We start from the raw sequence: 18,177 nt of genomic DNA on the forward strand, positions 1-18,177 counted from the left end.
TCTCCAAAGCTCTCGCATCCTCCTCTGCCTCCTTCCACCCTCCACCCTCCCAGCCGCCACTGAGACCTCTTTAAAACCACCCAGGGGCCGCCGGGGGGTGAGGCCGGGGAACGGGCTGGAGTGGGGGCGGGGGTTCGGGGGCAGCGGACGGGAAACGCCTCGAAAGCAGCCAGACCCGGCGACTGAAATGAGGCGGAGGAGCTTGGCGAGGGGAGGCGCAGGCTCGGAAAGGCGCGCGAGGCTCCAGGCTCCTTCCCGATCCACCGCTCTCCTCGCTGACCCCCGAGTCACCCCCGGAAGCTCCCGCCACTGCCGGGCGAATAGACCCCCGCGGACCCCTACGCGCGCGGGGCCGGGGCCCTAGTTCAGGCCCTCGCTGCCCCTTTAAGGGTTCTCGAAACTTTCCCCCCGGTATCAGATGAGCCTCGTCACATCCGTTGGCCGTGGCCGCTGGGGCGCTTTCCGAGGAAATTCGGGACTCGAGTTTCCCGGGGAAGAGGCGCGGCCTGAGCCCGGCGAGGGTGGGGAGGGCAGGCGCAGGTGGACCCCGGCGGCCCCCGAGCCCCGCTGTGACCTTGGCCGCGGGGGAGGGGCTGGGCCGCTGCGGGGCAGCCGCGGCCGCCAGAGGGGGCAGCGGAGAAGAACTTGCCCAACTTGGCGGCGCGGGCTGGGGCGGCTCTGCGCCTCCGCGCCCGCCTCCCCGGCCTCCGCCTCCTCCCCTCCCGCGAGCCTCCTCCCCTCCCGCGAGCCTCCTCCCCTGGGCCCTCCTCCCGTCCTCCCCGCCGCCGCCGGTCCCGGTGCGCGCCCATCCCTGCCCGCAGCCCCGCGCGCCGGCCGAGTCGCTGAGACGCGGCTGCCGGACGGGACGGGACCGGCTAGGCTGGGCGCGCCCCCCGGGCCCCGCCGTGGGCATGGGCGCACTGGCCCGGGCGCTGCTGCTGCCTCTGCTGGCCCAGTGGCTCCTGCGCGCCGCCCCGGAGCTGGCCCCCGCGCCCTTCACGCTGCCCCTCCGGGTGGCCGCGGCCACGAACCGCGTAGTTGCGCCCACCCCGGGACCCGGGACCCCTGCCGAGCGCCACGCCGACGGCTTGGCGCTCGCCCTGGAGCCTGCCCTGGCGTCCCCCGCGGGCGCCGCCAACTTCTTGGCCATGGTAGACAACCTGCAGGGGGACTCTGGCCGCGGCTACTACCTGGAGATGCTGATCGGGACCCCCCCGCAGAAGGTAGGGACCCCCGGCTGCTGCCGCGGGCTTTTCGGGCTCGTTGGAGGGAGGGGGCTGTCCAGAGACGCCTCCACGCGGCTTAGCGTCGCCCCCAAAGCAGCAGCTGTCCCCGCACAGAAGAGCGGGGAACGCAGAGGGGCTCGGGTGGGCCGGGGAGCGGGGGCGCTCGCTCTTGAGTCGCGGAGGACGGCAGCCCCCTCCCGGGGCGCACTGAGGGGTGTGCGCGAGTGTTTCAGAACTTGTGAGCTCCCCCTCCGCGGGGCTGGGCGGGAGAGGAGACCTGGAACTTGCCGCCTCCAATAACGTGATTTCCTTCTTGCGGGCGACACCTACTTCCAGCGGGAGACGGAGCGGTGGGCCTTGGGCGACGGGCTATTATGGGGAAAATCACCTCGTGTTCATACTCTCCCTCCCCCCCGCCCCCCCCACCATGCTGTCTCATTGCTAAAGAGGCTTGTGGCCGGCTTCCAAAGGCGCAGTACCCTTTAAAAAGGATTTATGCATGAGCTCAGCTAAAAGCAACCCGGTTAAGAAGTGGCTCGCTTGCTGCTCTGAGGAAGGAGCAGCGTCTCCCCTGCGCCCGCTTTCCTTTCTCGGAGTTGGTTTGTCAGCTGTGTCCTCGCTCATCCGGCGGCCCTGCCCCTCTGCACGGAGCGATGCATCTACACGCGGGTGTGCAGAGAGTGTGAAATGCAGTCCAGCTACCGGGAAAAAAACAGGGGCTGAGTGAGGTGTCCGGGGACCAAGTGGTATCCCGATTACAACACAAAAATAAAATCAAACAGCTTTCCTTATCTCTTACTCTGATGTTCATTTACTAACACTTTTTGTAGCAAGAAACAAATGTTCCCAAGCACAGTAATCTGAAAAAAAAAAAAAAATCCCAATTGATCTGCTTCCCCTCCTACTTTCCAACTATCTAATCCAAGTGGGATTTGAAGTCCTTTGCTCAATTGAATGCACTATTTGAAGATAGTTTATTTTTATTTTTAACATTGTCATTTGGGTTTTGATTCAGCTATGATTCCCCCATAAATAGAACATACTCATGACTTTTGTATAATTCTCATTAAATTATTCAAGACTTTAAGAGGAAAGACATGCCATGCTAATTCTTTTAAAAAAGGAAACTGCCGAATAACTTCTGTAGTTGTTTAATTAGTTTAGGGGGAAAAAAAAACCTTCAAAAGCGTATATTCAAACTTTGATTCTAGTTGCCTTTCATCTAAGTCATGGGAAGCCACGTGAGTGATCTTTGCCATCTCCAGGAGTGGATGGTTAGAGGGAGGGAATAGGAATCCCCATCAGCTGAGGGAGCTTAACTTGGCTGTAAGATGTGGTCTTGGTGCAGCCAACACGTGGGAACATGCGCCTGGTGCTGAGAACCTTGTAAATATGACAAGATATTGAGGAAGAACCTCTTCTGTGACCTACAGAGAATCTTTTGGAACAGGCCTTGAATGAATCCCCATTGGACATGTGTGCTTTGATGCGAGGGAATTCTCTCTACTAAAAGTAAATGTGGGTGGTCTGAGGGCTATGATAAAAGAAGCCCTGAAACCCTCCCTCCAGAGCAAAGGGGAAAGGGAGAAGCCTGAAGAAGGACTAAAAAATACTTAACTTTGGCAATCAAAAAAAAAAAGCTTTTATAAATAATAACTTGCCTGTTAATTAATTCAATGACCTTTATTTTAAAATGATGAGGTTTAATTAATTTAATTAACAGAAATGTATTGAGTACCTAGGCTCCTGTCTTTACCGTAGCCAAGGCAGTAGTTGGTTCAAGATTACTTCTCAACCATTAGCATGTTTCCAGGGAGGGCTGCTTCTACAGAGACAGATTTAATTTTTACATGTGATGGGGAATGAAATATCCTGTACCTCCCTCCTGGCTTGATTTAGCGATAAGCTGCTTTATAACAAAATCTTTCCGAATGCCTACTGTAAAGTCAGGCTTTCCTGACTACTGCATTAGGATTCACTACCTGCCTGTGTTGCCCTGAAATGTCTCTGACCACCAGCAGGGTGTCAGCAGCCGGCTAGAGGGGGCAGCAGTGAGGTGACTTCTGAACCTGGAGTGAGCTTTCCTGCTCTATTAATGGCCAGGAGTCATGCATTTATTCTCTGCTGATTCTCTGAAGCCTAAAATAAAAATTGCTTAGGTGGAGAGAAAAATGGAATTGTAAATTCAAGCAATAAATAACCAAGAATTTTTCAAGAATTAAGTAATAGTCATAAACAATGTCTGAAAGCTCAGTACGTGACAAGCACTGCGCTCTGTGCTTTAGGTGTGCTTTCCCAGGAATCCCCACCCACCACCCACCACCCCTCGGGGGTCTTATATGCATTTGGGGGTGGGAAAACTGAAGCTCGGAGAGACTGAATGACTTTCCAGGGCAACAGGGCAGGAAAGAGGGAGGGCCAAAAATGGAAGTCAGGGAGCTGAACCTCAGAAGCCAAGTTCTGAACCACCAGGCAGATAACGACTTCCTTCCCTTCATGCCTCCTGATCTCTTTGGTTTTGGCCTCAAACTACCCTTTCTAGCCAGAGAACCCTGAACTTACACCCCAAGGTGTTAGGAACTTATTGTATGACTGCAACTGGACCCTCCGGAACTCCGCGCTGTTCCCCCATCTCCTCTTTCCTTCAGCACTGCTGAATGAGCAATAGGATGAAGGGCTGGATCCAGGTGTGCACGGGAGAGGCCTTGAGAGGAGAGGTTCAACAGGAACCAGAGCCCTCCAGCTCCCCTTCTTTTATGGGAAAGTCAACTGTTGGAAGTGTGCTTGTTCCCCGAAGGCTTTAATCAGGAACTAGAGGTCCATTGTTTAAAGCCCAGTGACTCTGTGAGGAGTCACAGGCATGTGCCCGGAAGCCCGTGTGAGAGCTGCAAGGCGTGTGTGCTGGCAGGCAGGGCCACGTTGGCATGGAGATGACTACCAGGTTTGTGGCTGATCCCATTATGTGGGTTCTTTCGAACTGTAGAACTTTTGAACAGTTCTTTCAACCAGCATCTGCTTGAACCGTGCAATTTGGTCTTATTAATAATAACAGTCTTCTAAAGTAATTATAATTACAGCAATTTCTATTATGAAAAGAGAGACTTTCATGTTAACACAATAGCTCCAGCTGAAGACAGGAAAAGGTGTGCAGCCATATACCTTGTCATAGCTTCAGAAAAAGCCTTTGGGATTCTTTTTCTGAAAGATTTTCTGTCATCTCCACTAAGATAGGTAAAGCAGACAGCAAAACTATTCTCATACCTGAACACTTGAATGTAAAGGGCCACCTAATTATTTTGGCGAATCCTATTTTAATCATGGTGCATTCACTTGATTATCAGCCTCTTAGTACACAATTATTTGGAAGACTTGTATTGAAAATACGGATCGAGCATATGCAATAAGAGTTTGTGTTCTTCAGAAGAAGCCATCCAGGCTCCCCAAATGAAGCTGCCTGTAGGTGAGGCTGAAAACAAGAAGGCAATCCCAGCAAGAAGAAATCTGATGGAGCCACTTGAAATGGTAAACTATTAAAGACAATGAGAAAAAACAATTACTGAGGTTGAAAGAACAAGAAAGTCAAAGCCAGTTTGCCACCAGCTCCTTCGAGTGAGAAGTGGCAGCTTCTGGGCTTCAGAGAAAGAATTCATCAAAGACTGTATTACAGAGGACTGGGAAAGGTGAGCCAAGAAATCAGCTTGAAACAACAAGGAGGGACAGGAGTCTGAGAAATAGTTTATAAGATCAAGAGCTGACCTTGATTTCTTGCTGATGGAGTGTTGGACACTCAAAGGGCACGTGAAGCCCTGTGCGTGGCTCACCTCATTGTATCCTTGCAACATTCTGGAAAATGTGCACAACAATGTGACTTAATTTTCAGACAGGGTAACCGAGGCTTGGAGAGGCAGAGTAGTTTGTCCAGGGCCACACTAGTGAAGGCAAAGCAGGGTGGAGCTGTCAATCTGGGTCAGTCCAGCTCAGTCTTTGCACGTCACTGCCGTTCCTCCTTAGGTGCAGTGTTTTAGTTACAGTAACTTTTTAAGAAGAACTGTCTTCATGCTTCTGGAGATGATGTGGTTTGACAGGAAGCATCCTGGTGTGATTACAGGTCCTGAGCACTGTAGTGTCGCACCTGTGACCAGGAGCAAGTGTAACCTCCCTCATCTTCCCTTTCCTCAGCTGTGGAGAATCTAATTTCTGCATTAATGTCCTGGTCTCAAAACAATAGAAACTTGTTCTCACAATTCTGCAGGCCAGAGTTCAAAAAGCAAGGCGACAGCAGAAACACTGTCCCTCCGGAGGCTCTGGGGGAGGATCCTTCCTTCCCTCTTCTTAGTGTCTGATGGCTGCTGGCATTTCTTGACCCTTGGCCGCATCACTCCAATCTCTCCCCTCCATGTAAGTTTCTGTGGCCAAATTCCTCTCTTCTTATAAGGAGACCAGTCATTAGATTAGGGCCTGCCCTCCTGTAACCTGACCTCATCTTTACTTCATCACATCTGCATAGACCCACTTTCTGAATAAGGTTAAGTTCACAGGTACCGGAGTTACGTCTTCATCATATCTTTTGGGGAACATGATTTAATCCACAACAAGTTCATTCTAAGTTTTTCATTCTATGCATTTTTTTTCTTTGATTCTACCTCACCTTTTAATTGTTAATAATTTCAATTTGGGATTCAAGTGTAATTGTTATCACAGGCAATACACAAATGATGATTTTAGTGCTGTATTAATATGAAGCCTGTAGCAAGAGAGTGCCCTGGGGCTTATGGTGGGAGAAGGAAGACAGCAGTGTTTCTGCTTCCCTTCTGTACTTCTGTATTGTTTTTCCTGCTGGAGAGTAACTGCTTGAAAATTTAAAATGTCAGGCGGGGCGCGGTGGCTCATGCCTGTAATCCCAGCACTTTGGGAGGCTGAGGCGGGCGGGTCACCTGAGGTCAGGAGTTTGACCTGACCCAGCCTGGTCAACATGGTGAAACCCCATCTCTACTAAAAATATGAAAATTAGCCAGGCATGGTGGCTTATGTCTGTAGTCCCAGCTACTCAGGAGGCTGAGGCAGGAGAATTGCTTGAACCTGGGAGGCAAAGGTTGCAGTGAGCTGAGATCGTGTCACTGCACTCCAGCCTGGGCAACAGAACGAGACTCTGTCTTAAACAAAAGAATTTAAAATGTCCCACGTCATGTTGCACTAATTCTAGAATTGCTGAAATTAATGTATAATATGAGAGAAATCCAATGTGTGCAAGATTAGATCAATGATATTTAAATACCTATGAGTAATAAACACTTATGTTGGGATGGATGTAGAAAGCTTCAGTATTTCATGTTTTAAAGACATTATAAGGCAACCCCCTTATCAATCACGATATATTTAATATGAAACAGGTGCTTCCCCCCATACTTCCTGCCATACTCATCCCTGATCTCCTTGTGTGATCTCCTTGTTGTAGGTAGGCTGGCTTCACCTCCCCTTGCCTGCCCATTTTTCCTTTTTCCTCCTGGAATGATCCCAAAAGGATAAGGCTAGCTGTTGTGATGAGTGGCTTTTTTTTTTTTTTTTTAGACAGTCTCACTCTGTTGCCAGGCTGGAATACAGTGGCCCGATCTTGCTCTGTTGCCAGGCTGGAATACAGTGGCCCGATCTTGGCTCACTGCAACCTCCGCCTCCCAGATTCAAGCGATTCTTCTGCCTCAGCCTCCTGAGTAGCTGCGACTACAGGTGTGTGCCACCACAACCAGCTAATTTTTGTGCTTTTAGTAGAGACGGGGTTTCACCATGTTGGCCAGGATGGTCTCGATCTCTTGACCTAGTGATCTGCCCACCTCGGCCTCCCAAAGTGCTGGGATTACAGGCGTGAGCCACCGCGTGGCCAAGTGGCTATTCTTTTGTGGTGGTGGTACGTAGCTGCATTGCTCCCAGGGGTGGAGAGGGAGGAACTTAAAGGTGGTGTTTCTCTCCTTCTCCCTGGTATCTGACAGCATGCCTTGGGATTTATGTAACATCTCATTCATAGACTAGAGCAGGTCAAGCATTGGCCCCTGAATTCAGGGTCTACCTGTGCTGGAGAAGAGGTGGGGGGTTAGTGGGCACTGACTCTTGCCCCAACCCCACACTGGGTACAGCAGGAACGGGGTGGTGGTCCTCCTTGTTGGTGAGTGAGGTCCCTCTCCAGGTGACCTGAGGCTCCTATGACTGACTGTGAGCCTCTGCCTGTCCTTGAGTCCCTTGCTGTGTGTCATGGATCCCTCCTCTGGGTCACCCTGTTTGCCCAGCCTTGGTGAGACACTGGGGTTCATTGTATGTTAAGGTAGCAGATACTACCTGGACAATAGGGCATACCTGTGAGGCAGGTGGGCAGCCTGACACCCCTTCTGTAATTTCCCTGGGTATAAACATGTTTCTGGTGGAACCTGAGGAAGAGAGTGTCACCTCTTCTGGGTGACTTTCCTGGCCTGGCTCCCCTTCATCCTCTCTTGGCCTAGATGTACTATTTTGATATTTGACTATTGCTACTCAATACAAAAAAAAATGGTCACTTTTTTGCTCTTAGAATTCTCAAAAGAAGAGAGAATACTCTGGGAGTGCTGACATTAACCACATAAAGGAAATGAAATGAGTGTGTTTGTTTTGTGCTAATGCTTGCTGTCCAGCCCAGGCCCCGGGTGGGATGTTTTCAGATTTTTATTATATGGCAATCATATACCTGCACCTAGAAATATACAACCTCGGCGCTGCCACTGCAGGAAGACAAAGAGACTGTCTAGAGAGTAACGTGGCGATGCCCTGGGCAGCTCCATCATTCCAGGGAACCATAAAGGGAAGTGGGAATGCACACTCCATCTGTTTCATGCTAGGCTGAAAGTGGCAGGGGGAGAATTTACACCTGGCCTGCGAAGGGCAGCCTCGTGTTCCTACTTCAGAGCCCCAGCTTCTCCAAAGCCAGTGCTTGGGAAATGGCCTTGTTGGCAGCAGGCAGGAGACTGGTGCAGTGTGCCAGCTGTGCAAACCCCCACCAGACTGGTGCAGTGTGCCAGCTGTGCAAACCCCCACCAGACTGGTGCAGTGTGCCAGCTGTGCAAACCCCCACCAGACTGGTGCAGTGTGCCAGCTGTGCAAACCCCCACCAGACTGGTGCAGTGTGCCAGCTGTGCAAACCCCCACCAGCAGCACCCCCACCAGCAGCCAAAGAAAACAATTTCTAAAGCAGCCCCCAGGATTTCATGCCATGGGGGTGGTGAGGGGTAGGAGGAGGTGGAAAGCATTGAATCAGAAAGTTTTCCAGGTACCAGCAATGCCAGGGTTAATATGGTCTGGCTTGCTTTTCAGGTGAGCACCTGTAGCTGGCAGGAAAGTGGCTTCTTGGTGGAGGTGGGCATGAATTCCAGAAGCCTTGGAGAGACATCCAGAGCCCTTCCCACTACATCGTGCTGCCTCCTGGGGAAATTCCTAAGCTTTTTTTGAGTCAGAAAAGCCACTGACAAGCAGACAGAATTGTGTGGCTTGCGCAGTGATTGGAGAGCTAGGTGCTTTGGGTACTAGTCCCAGAGCTGCTACTTGTTGAATGTTGGGTATTGGAGAGAAGTCATTTGACCTGTCTGAGCCTCTGTTTCCTCATCTGTAAATCAGGGAATTTGAACAAGTGACCTCAGATTCCTTCTAGAAGCTCTAACAGTCAATGATATCATCTATTTCATTTGAGAGAATCTCCATAATTTTTTGCCCCCAGACCAATCTGCTTCAGTTTTGTGTGGGTGCAACACCTGGGGTTCTGTTAAAATGCAGAATCGGATTCAGTGACCGAGAGCAGAGCTGAGGGTGGCTGCTGCCAGCTCACAGGTCACACTTGGAGTCGTTGCTTCTTTCCCCAAACCAGCTGCTGATGGTTCCTGGAAAGAGCAGGAATACCTTGCAGAAGGGGCTAGAAATACAGATTCCCATATGCAGTCCAGACTTATTGGGTTAGCCTGTCTGCACCAGGACCTGAGAATCTGCATTTTATTATATCCCTTGAGTCCCCTTTAAGCAGCCACGCTGGCCCCAGCCATTGGACTGTATTTGGAGGCCACTGCAGAGGCCAGATGCTCCCCTGCTCGGCGGTTTCCTGTGCAGAAAGGCTGTGTTCTTTCTTCTTCCTAAATACTCTTCCTAGGTTAAGTGTTTCCTTCTCTTTGCCCATCTAGAAAATCTCCACCTCCAGCAGGTCGTGTTCCAAAAACTCCTCGTGTTGGGCAAGCGGAAAACACGCAGTTTTTTCTAGGGGTCTCATTCTGAGGTGGTGCTGCTGAAAATCTTGGTGCTGAACGTGTGTTTTTGAGATTTCCAGTCTATCACGGGGCCGCAAGGTGTAAATATCAAGAAAAATGAATTACTAGAAAGGCAAAGTGAAAAAGACATACAAAATACAAGTGTCATTCTTTTTATTCTTAGTTTGGACAGATACTCCATTCTTCTACACTGGTCCCACGGTTTCTGAAGCTTCCTGTAATGATCAGTGGTTACCTTGTTGCCCAAGTAACTGCAAATCCCTCCTCTACAAAGTGTGCTTGCTCCAAGGCAGTGCAAACTAGAAGTTGTTACAAATGGTTCCAGTAACAAATTCGTTTGGCGGCCTTTTCCCTTGAATAAGACAGTGGTTATTTTTGCTAAAGCAGAAAGGAAATGTGATACTATTGGGCTGTGTTTTGCCCTCTGGAGTAATCCTGCTTGGGGAAAATGGAGGCTTGTTCCAGAATGCAGAAATCCCTGTTAAATTAGGCAGTCTTGGGCTGGAGGACGTGTGCCTGCCTCCCCAGTGCCTCACAACTCACATCTCTAAAGGCCACTCAGGTGGGACACCATGAAGACATTGAAAATCGGCAGAAGGAAGGCAGGAAGGGGAGAGGATCGAACCTGTCAAAATAGATATTCAGAAAATCTGTGCTCTAAAATAAGGCAGCCCTTCCCTCACAGCACACTTATTCCTAATTTCAACAGGACTCTGAGTCTTGCCCCACAGCGTCACAGCCTACAGCAAATTAGAAACTGGGGTGGGGGGGGGATATTATTCCACCAGTAATACCCTTGGGACGGGGCACACAAGATGTTTGCCCTCCTACCTCTCTGTCACCTTCCCAAGAAAGGGTCAAGATGAAACAGTGTGCGTTTATGGTATTGCGAAAGTTAAGTGAGCTGCGGTGTATTAGAACCTTAGCCTCGCGCAGCGTCAGCCGTGTGGTAAGTGTTCCATAAATCTTCGTTTAGAAAAAGTGGCAAATTCCATGCTGCTAGTAAACAAAGGAGGGAAGACGGACAAAACGGAACAGCAACAACAGAAAACCCAAGAACTAGATGCCTAACAACCTGGGTCTGTATCTTGAAGGAATGTGCATCCTGTCCTCTGATTGCAAAGCCAGGCCTTCTGTGGCCCCACGATGCTGCCTCCTAGCCCTCCTAAGGTGGGAATGGAGCTTTACCCCTTGGTGGCAAACAGACCTGGCTCCATGGATCTCAACCTGGGGTGATTGTGTCCCCACCCCAGGGGACATCTGGCATCCTCTGGGGACATTTTGAGTTCTCACAACTTAGAGGGTGCTACTGGCGTCCTGTGGGTGGAGACTGGAAGTGCTGCTCAGCATTCTTTGCCGTACAGGGCAGCCCCCACAACAAAGAACGTTCTGGTCCAAAATGGCAACCATGCCAAGATTGAGAAATCCTGGTTACTCGACACAGCAGGTCGGCTGGCCTAGGAGTTGCTGCCCAGAGAGGCAAAGGGAGAATGTGCAGTGGAAACAGCTGCCCTGAGCATACAGGGCACGCTGACACCTGCTGATTCCCCCATACTTAAGGTCCTGTATTGTTCCTAACACCACGTGGATCTTCTTGCCAGATGCATTAAAGTGTGAGAAGAGTTAAAAATCACTTATAACTGGAGTGACTGGGGGTTAAAGAGGAGAAAAAATTTGAACCTGACTCAAAGGATGAGCATGTTTTTCTTTCTTTCTTCAGCACATTGGCTGGGTGTGGCAGCTCCATGCCTATAATCCCAGCACTTTGGAAGGCCGAGGTGGGAGGATTGCTTGAGGTTAGGAGTTCAAGATCAGCCTAGGCAACATAGCAAGTCCCCATCTATATATATATATATTTTAATTAGCCAAGCTTGGTGGTGCATGCCTGTAGTCCCAGCTACTCAGGAGGCTGAGGCAGGAGGAGCACTTGAGCTCAGGAGTTCAAGGCTGCAATGAATTACAATTGTGCCACTGCACTCCAGCATATGCAACAGAGCAAGACCTTGTCTCAAAACATATTTATTAAGCACCTACTGCATGTCAGGGCCTTGGTCTAAGCCCTGGTATGCAACAGTCAACTAGACAGAGAGAGTCTTGGCTTTTACAGAACCTCCCCTTATAAGGAAGACAGACTGTCAAGGAAGTAAACAGACTTTTAGAGGAGTGCTGTGAGACAGTGCAGTGTGGGAAGGGGTATGGGTGAAAGAATCCTGCTTTATAAGGGTGGTTATGGAAGACCTCTCTGAGGGTGCAATTTGAGATGAGATTGGCTTGAGGAGGACTGAGCCTTCAGAAGTTAGGGAAAGCGTGTCCCAGGCTGCAGCCAGGGAGGTGAAGACTTGAGGGTGTCAGGGTGAGGAGTGAGGGTGTCAGGGTGAGGAGTGAGGGTGTCCAGGGTGAGGAGTGAGGGTGTCAGGGTGACTGAGGGTGCCAGGGTGAGGAGTGAGGGTGTCAGGGTGACTGAGGGTGCCAGGGTGAGGAGTGAGGGTGTCAGGGTGAGTGAGAGTATCCAGGGTGAGGAGTGAGGGAGTCCAGGGTGAGGAGTGAGGGTGTCCAGGGTGAGGAGTGAGGGTGTCAGGGTGAGTGAGAGTATCCAGGGTGAGGAGTGAGGGTATCCAGGGTGAGTGAGGGTGACAGGGTGAGTGAGGGTGTCCAGGGTGAGTGAGGGTGTCAGGGTGCAGAGTGAGGTGTCCAGGGTGAGGAGTGACGGTGTCTAGGGTGAGTGAGGGTGTCCAGGGTGAGGAGTGAGAGTGTCAGGGTGAGTGAGGGTGTCCAGGGTGAGTGAGGGTGTCAGGGTGCAGAGTGAGGTGTCCAGGGTGAGGAGTGACGGTGTCTGGGGTGAGTGAGGGTGTCCAGGGTGAGGAGTGAGAGTGTCAGGGTGAGTGAGGGTGTCCAGGGTGAGGAGTGAGAGTGTCAGGGTGAGTGAGGGTGTCCAGGGTGAGTGAGGGTGTCAGGGTGCAGAGTGAGGTGTCCAGGGTGAGGAGTGAGAGTGTCAGGGTGAGTGAGGGTGTCCAGGGTGAGTGCACATGTGTGGTGAGGAGGTGTTTGCAGTGCTTCAGGCGCAGCAACTCTTTCATCTAGTTTAAAATTGTGCTCTGAGGTTAGATTTTAGTAGAACAAAGGCCTTACAAAGAATGTGAAAACATTATGCTTCCCTGCTTACAGGCAATTAAAAAGGAGAATCAAGCTGAGGGTGCCTGGTGTGGGGTGGGGTGGAGAAGACCACAGAGACTATTGTGTGTTTTATTCAGCAGTGTCCTGGGCTGCTTTCTCCAGAAATGGCCCTGAGACATGGATGTAAGTGTGGCTAGTTTACTGGGAGATGATCCCAGTGATGCAGGACAGGCGAGCCCTAAGATTGAAGCATAGCCCAGGAGGGTTCTTAGCTTTGCCCAGGAAGGAACTCAAGGGCAAGCCAGTGGTGTTAGCAACTTTTATTGAAGCGGCCGGCTGTGCACAGCAGCAACAGAGGCGCTGCTCCTTGCAAAGCAGGGCTGCCCTACAGGGTGTGCGCCCACAGTAGCAGCTCAGAGGCAGTTCTGCAGTGGTATTTGTATCCACTTTTAATTATATGCAAATGAAGGGGCAGTTTATGCAGACATTTCCAGGGTGAGGGTGGTAACTTCTGGGTTGTTAGGTCGTTGCCATGGAAAGGGCAGTAACTTCTGGGTGCTGCCAGGGCCATGGTGAACTGACTTGACACAGGTCGGTGTGTCCTATGGAAACTAGCATCTGCCCTGGACCTATTTTAGCTAGTGCTCAGTTTGGTCTGAGTGCCTGAGCCCCACTTGCAGAGTTGAGTCCCACCTCCTACCTCATTCCCCCTTCAGAGATTAGATACTCCTCCTTAATCTTAAGGGGGCTGCAGAAGGGCGGAGATCTGTTTTCCGTAACTACTTCCTGCTGAGTTTATGGACGTAGGCCCTGCCTAGCACTGGAGGAGTAAAAATCTCTGGATACCTGATCTAAGGAGCCCAGAGGCAGGACGATTTCATTCTCCGTGTCAGTGGACAGGATGGGCTGGAAGCCTTGTGCCAGCATTGTCTCTGGAACTGTGGTAATCTAGAATACACAAACTTTACTAAGAGGTTAAAGAAGCAAGGACCAAACATTTGTAACAAGACAGTTGTCAAAGGTCCTAGAAGAGGTGAAAAACAGGTGAGACTTGGGAAGGCACTTTTGATGGTTGACCAGATATAGTTGGGGGCAGTGCCCTGGTTATATCTATGTAACTAGGTAGCTTGCTCATAGATCTTTTGAATGTTAACCTCAACCTGTCCAGAGTTAATATATGTGCAGCAGGTTTTATTAAAAACTGCACAAGACTCCACCTTGTTCAGCTAGTAAATAATCCAATGCTAGTCTGTTAACAACAACTACATTTGCCAGAGTCTGGGGAACTCTTGAATTCTCTTTAATGCCTGATCTCCGTTGGTGGCTAAGGATTCTAGGATTTGAGCCAAGTTCTTTAGCGTTAACTCATGGTAGGCAAAGCCACCCCAGGGTGCTGCTAGTCCTATTGCCACCCTGATTCCTGCCAGAATTAGTTTTATTGCTTACTTATTTCTGATATTCTTGGGTCCTAGGGGTTATAGATTGTGACCCCTGGAGGGGTAAGAGTGGCCAACGTTCATTCATGTCAGTTCCGAGTTTTTTAGATACAAGGGAAAGCTATTCCTTAAAGAAGAGGTGACTCCTTAGGGAGTTGGAGTGGTTACAGGGTGTGACTTCTTCCCATTCATAGTCACAAACAAAAATGAACCCAACTGGGGCACCAAGAGAAGCCCTGCGGGGTGCGATGTTTATACTTCATTGCCAGGTTGGGTCTATAGAGATATTTTCCACCTGTTCTCATGGTGGTGGTTGAACAATCTTTGTTTTCTAGAAGAAGGTAGTACTGTCACCTTCCCAGATCAGGCAGTTGTTTTTCCTTTGTATGTTCCCATCCGGGAGAAGGTACCATATATGGTCTTTTCACTCACAAATGGAATCTCATTTACCTCCCCGTGGTCTTGGAAACTTGGCAACTAGAGTTGGACCAGAGCATCGCAGGGAAGCTTCCACTTTTGTGTCATTAATGTGAGAGTGGATGCAAATGTTAGAGTTATGAGTGCACTGGAGATATAGATGCCCAACTTCCCAGATTCCGATAATAGTGGTCAGGGCAGGGGGACAGCAGGGTTCAGGTGGGATCCACTAAGTGGGGAAGAGTTCCACTTCACAATAGGGGTTTGGGTATTTTGGGGTGCTATGGTTAGTTAGGAGGTCTGGGGACATGGTCCTGAGATTTTCCAGATAGGTCAGAAGATGAAACTGTCTATCCTGGGGGTGTTGATGACACATCTGGCAGCCATAAAGATGATTCTATGATGCTATAATTTTTGAAATATTTACTGTAGAATTTTGTCCACCCTCCCTGTCCACATACACACTAGCTTAGGTTAATTAGAAGAGCAAACAGAATTAACAGTGGCATCATGGTATCTGGTTGGGTCTTAGAGTAGCTTCTATACCCAACAAGCCCACAGGAGATGTTTCCCAGGAGGAGGTGGCTGGTTAAAGCCATAGAAAGGAAGTACTACAGTCAGGAAGAAGAGCAAGATTAATGCTCCTATTCCCATCTACAGCATTACATTACCTCTTCTGGCTGAGTGTTGATTATTTTAAATAGGTAGCAGAGGTCTTCCAAAGCTTTACTGATATTGGTTGTGGTTGTAGTGCCCTTCCTTTGTGCCTGTGACTCATAAGAAACAGGTTTAGTCCTGGATCTGTGTGCCCAAGTAGGTGTTCCCTGAAGTTTAACAGCAGTGGGGGTACTTAACAATACCTGATAAGGCCCCTTCCATTTCATTGTAATTGATTCTTGGGGTATCCCTGTCTTTACCCTGTCTTTAAGGTTTTAGCAAGACTAAGTCTCCTGGTTGAACAGGGGAGCTATTTTTTCCTTTGTGGGGAAGGACAGTATTTTATTTTTATATTGGAGGGCCTTTTGAACCTGTCCTAAATTCTAAAGGGGAGGGGGAAGGTTCATATAGGTAATTACTACAAGCCAAGACCACAGCAGCTCAACACATAAAATCCATAGACAAATCAGTTTTACAACCCCATTTCCTGGCTTCTAGTTCTTGGCTTCCATACTGCTCAAAAGGAGTTCAAGGGCCAATGAGTGCCCGCCCACCTCCACACTCATGCACTGTGCAGATGACTTACACAGACCATCTACAACATAGCTGAATTTCCTGACATGTTCTATACTACCTCTTTCTTAAAGTTATTTTACTCTAGGATAGGGAATTTACTATACAGGATTCCTCCACATATTAAATTACTCTTTCTTTATATCCTTCCTTGCAAAACAAAAAATACATTTTCTATTCATAATGTTCTTTACATCTCTCTTTTCTACTCACTGGTTCACTCATGTTTTGAACCTCCCGTTTAGTAACTTCCGGATTAGACAAAAAATTTTTTCTCAATAAAGAATACATTTCTTTAGCACATTTTATGGAAACCTAGGAAGGAAGAAGTCATGAACTTCACACTAGACATTGTTATTCTATAGCTGAGAACCATTCTACCATTTTATGATTTTAAACCACACATTAAGCATATCCCATTTACGTGTATTTAATTATTTCACTTTTAACTTTATCTAGATCACCGAGAACCAAGGTACCATGCAAAGCTGGTCACCATTTAAAGCCATTTTAACCATTTTAAAGCCTATGAACATCAGTGACTTACCTAGGTAAAAATCCTAAAGTTAAATTTTAGAAGATACAGGATTCTCTTCAAACTAATAAGCTTTCAGTAGTCTTATTTGTTGAATGTATGAGTGTTCTTTTATCTATAAGCCAGTTTGACAGCACGCTAGATATAACACACATCACAATACATGTACATATACCCAAAAACATATTAAATAAAATGACGTACACAAGACAACTGGATTCAAGTTATTTACAGAACTGGGACCCATCTACCTGGCCAAATTTTGTTTGCCCCGATAGGTATGGAAAACAGGAAGAGGCAGGACAGGGAATCCCATAGCATCAACTAAAAAGGGGAGGGAGCAAACTGCATTGCTCAAAAGGAGATTCTGGAGTCCCCAAGCCACTGGAGAGCACACTCAGTGGTGGAAATACCAAAGAAAAATGTTCAGGCGGCTGCTTATCTGCCACTGTGGAAAGCTGGCCTCTGGGACAGTAAACTTACTTGAGCTAAGCAGCTCACTGGGGCTAGTAGAAGAAGGTTAGCTCTAGTATTGATGGAAGCTTTTTGTTGTTATTGTTCTCTCTCACCAGAGCAGTCAGGACATTTGCATTGCCAGGGGCCCTTTTGCTTATAGTAGGCGCAGTGATTCTGGCCCAGGGGTCAGCAAGTCAGGCATCAAGTCTTGTCTAGGCATCCCAGATGCTAATTTTGTAACATTTTCTCAAGATGAGTAATCCTGAGGGGCAAGGGGGCTTAAAGTCACTGTTAACAATTGTACTTTTTGGCTATTTCTTTTTACTCCCCTCTTTTGCCCTGTCCCTGTTGTTGTAAACTTTAAAGGCTACGTTTAAGCGTTGTTTCATAGGACTTGAAGGTCCCATTGCTGCTTTTTGTAGATTCCTCCTAATGTCAGGAGAAGATTGAATGAGAAAATGTATACCCAGGAGAGCTTGCCCTTCTGGGGTGTCTGGGCCTGCATTAGTATATTTCCTGAGTGCTTCAACTAAAAGACCCTGAAACAGAGCGGGATTTTCATCTTTTCCCCGAGTTATTTCTTTAACCTTGTCATAATTGACTGGCTTAACCACACACTTTTTCCTCTACTTTTTTTTTCCCCACAGCACAGCAAGCGGATGACAGTATTTGTAAGTCGTGGCGATTTGAAGAACATAGTCAACGTAACAAACTCTTGTATAAGCTTTTCTGGTTTATCTGAAAACTGGCCAATTCTTTCCTTTTATAAGGTCTAATTAGACATGGAAAGTGGCATATGTACTCTTTGAGTGTTCCCTCATTTCCATCAGCTACTTCCCACAATGGACACAGGCTTGACCTTAGGGGCTGATATGGAGCCCCACTCCTGGTGTACTGGTTGGGCTCATTTTCTTGGGCAGCAGAGGGTATAGGCTAGGGCTAGTTGGATAAGGGGGAAAGGTGCCTGATGATATTGGGGTGGAATCTTTCATTAGAGAATTGGCGAGAACCCCCACTCAGGACTGGGGGACTGAAGAGACTCTGGGGAGGCTTATGAACTTTCTATGGGGAGCAGCTAGGTGGGGATCCCTTATGCATGGCATTCTAATGCCTGGAAGTAACGTGATCCAGTATAGAGCCATAAAAGCCTGTACATAAGGGATCTCTTCCCATTTTCCTTCTCTTTTACAAAATAAGCCTAATCGTAAAATATCATTATAGTATATAGAACCATGTTTAGGCCAGATATATTCGTCGTCTAACTTGTATTTAACCCAAATGGTGTTGCAATACAAAATGAGTTTCTTTTTCTTTAAGCCAAATTTGAATTTGCTCCAATAGCTTAAAAGACACCCTAGTGGCGAGTCCCTTGGGATGCTCCTTGTTGTCCCCATGCCTATATTAAGGATCTCTCTACAGAGGGTTTTAATTAGCCCAAGTTTAGCAAAAGCCTAGTTACTCTTCCCTCTTAAATTCCCGTGTTCTTTAAAGGT

The 18,177-nt window shown here is 48.6% G+C and overlaps 1 protein-coding gene and 1 pseudogene across 2 annotated transcripts in view; one reads left to right on the top strand and one right to left on the bottom strand.

Moving 5' to 3' along the window:
- The first annotated feature begins 698 nt into the window (after window positions 1-698).
- BACE2 (beta-secretase 2) overlaps window positions 699-18,177 on the top strand; it is a 109,130-nt gene continuing 91,651 nt past the window's right edge. For both annotated transcript variants that reach the window (XM_001171642.7, XM_024352386.3), the window contains exon 1: window positions 699-1,223. In XM_001171642.7, the coding sequence (XP_001171642.1) occupies window positions 912-1,223 (312 nt within the window). In that variant the 5' untranslated portion in view covers window positions 699-911. The remainder of the gene's footprint in view (window positions 1,224-18,177) is intronic.
- On the bottom strand, window positions 11,588-13,001 carry LOC129138284 (placenta-specific protein 4-like; annotated as a pseudogene).

This window comes from Pan troglodytes, chromosome 22, assembly GCF_028858775.2.
Source record: "Pan troglodytes isolate AG18354 chromosome 22, NHGRI_mPanTro3-v2.0_pri, whole genome shotgun sequence".
NCBI classification, from domain to species: Eukaryota; Metazoa; Chordata; class Mammalia; order Primates; family Hominidae; genus Pan; species Pan troglodytes.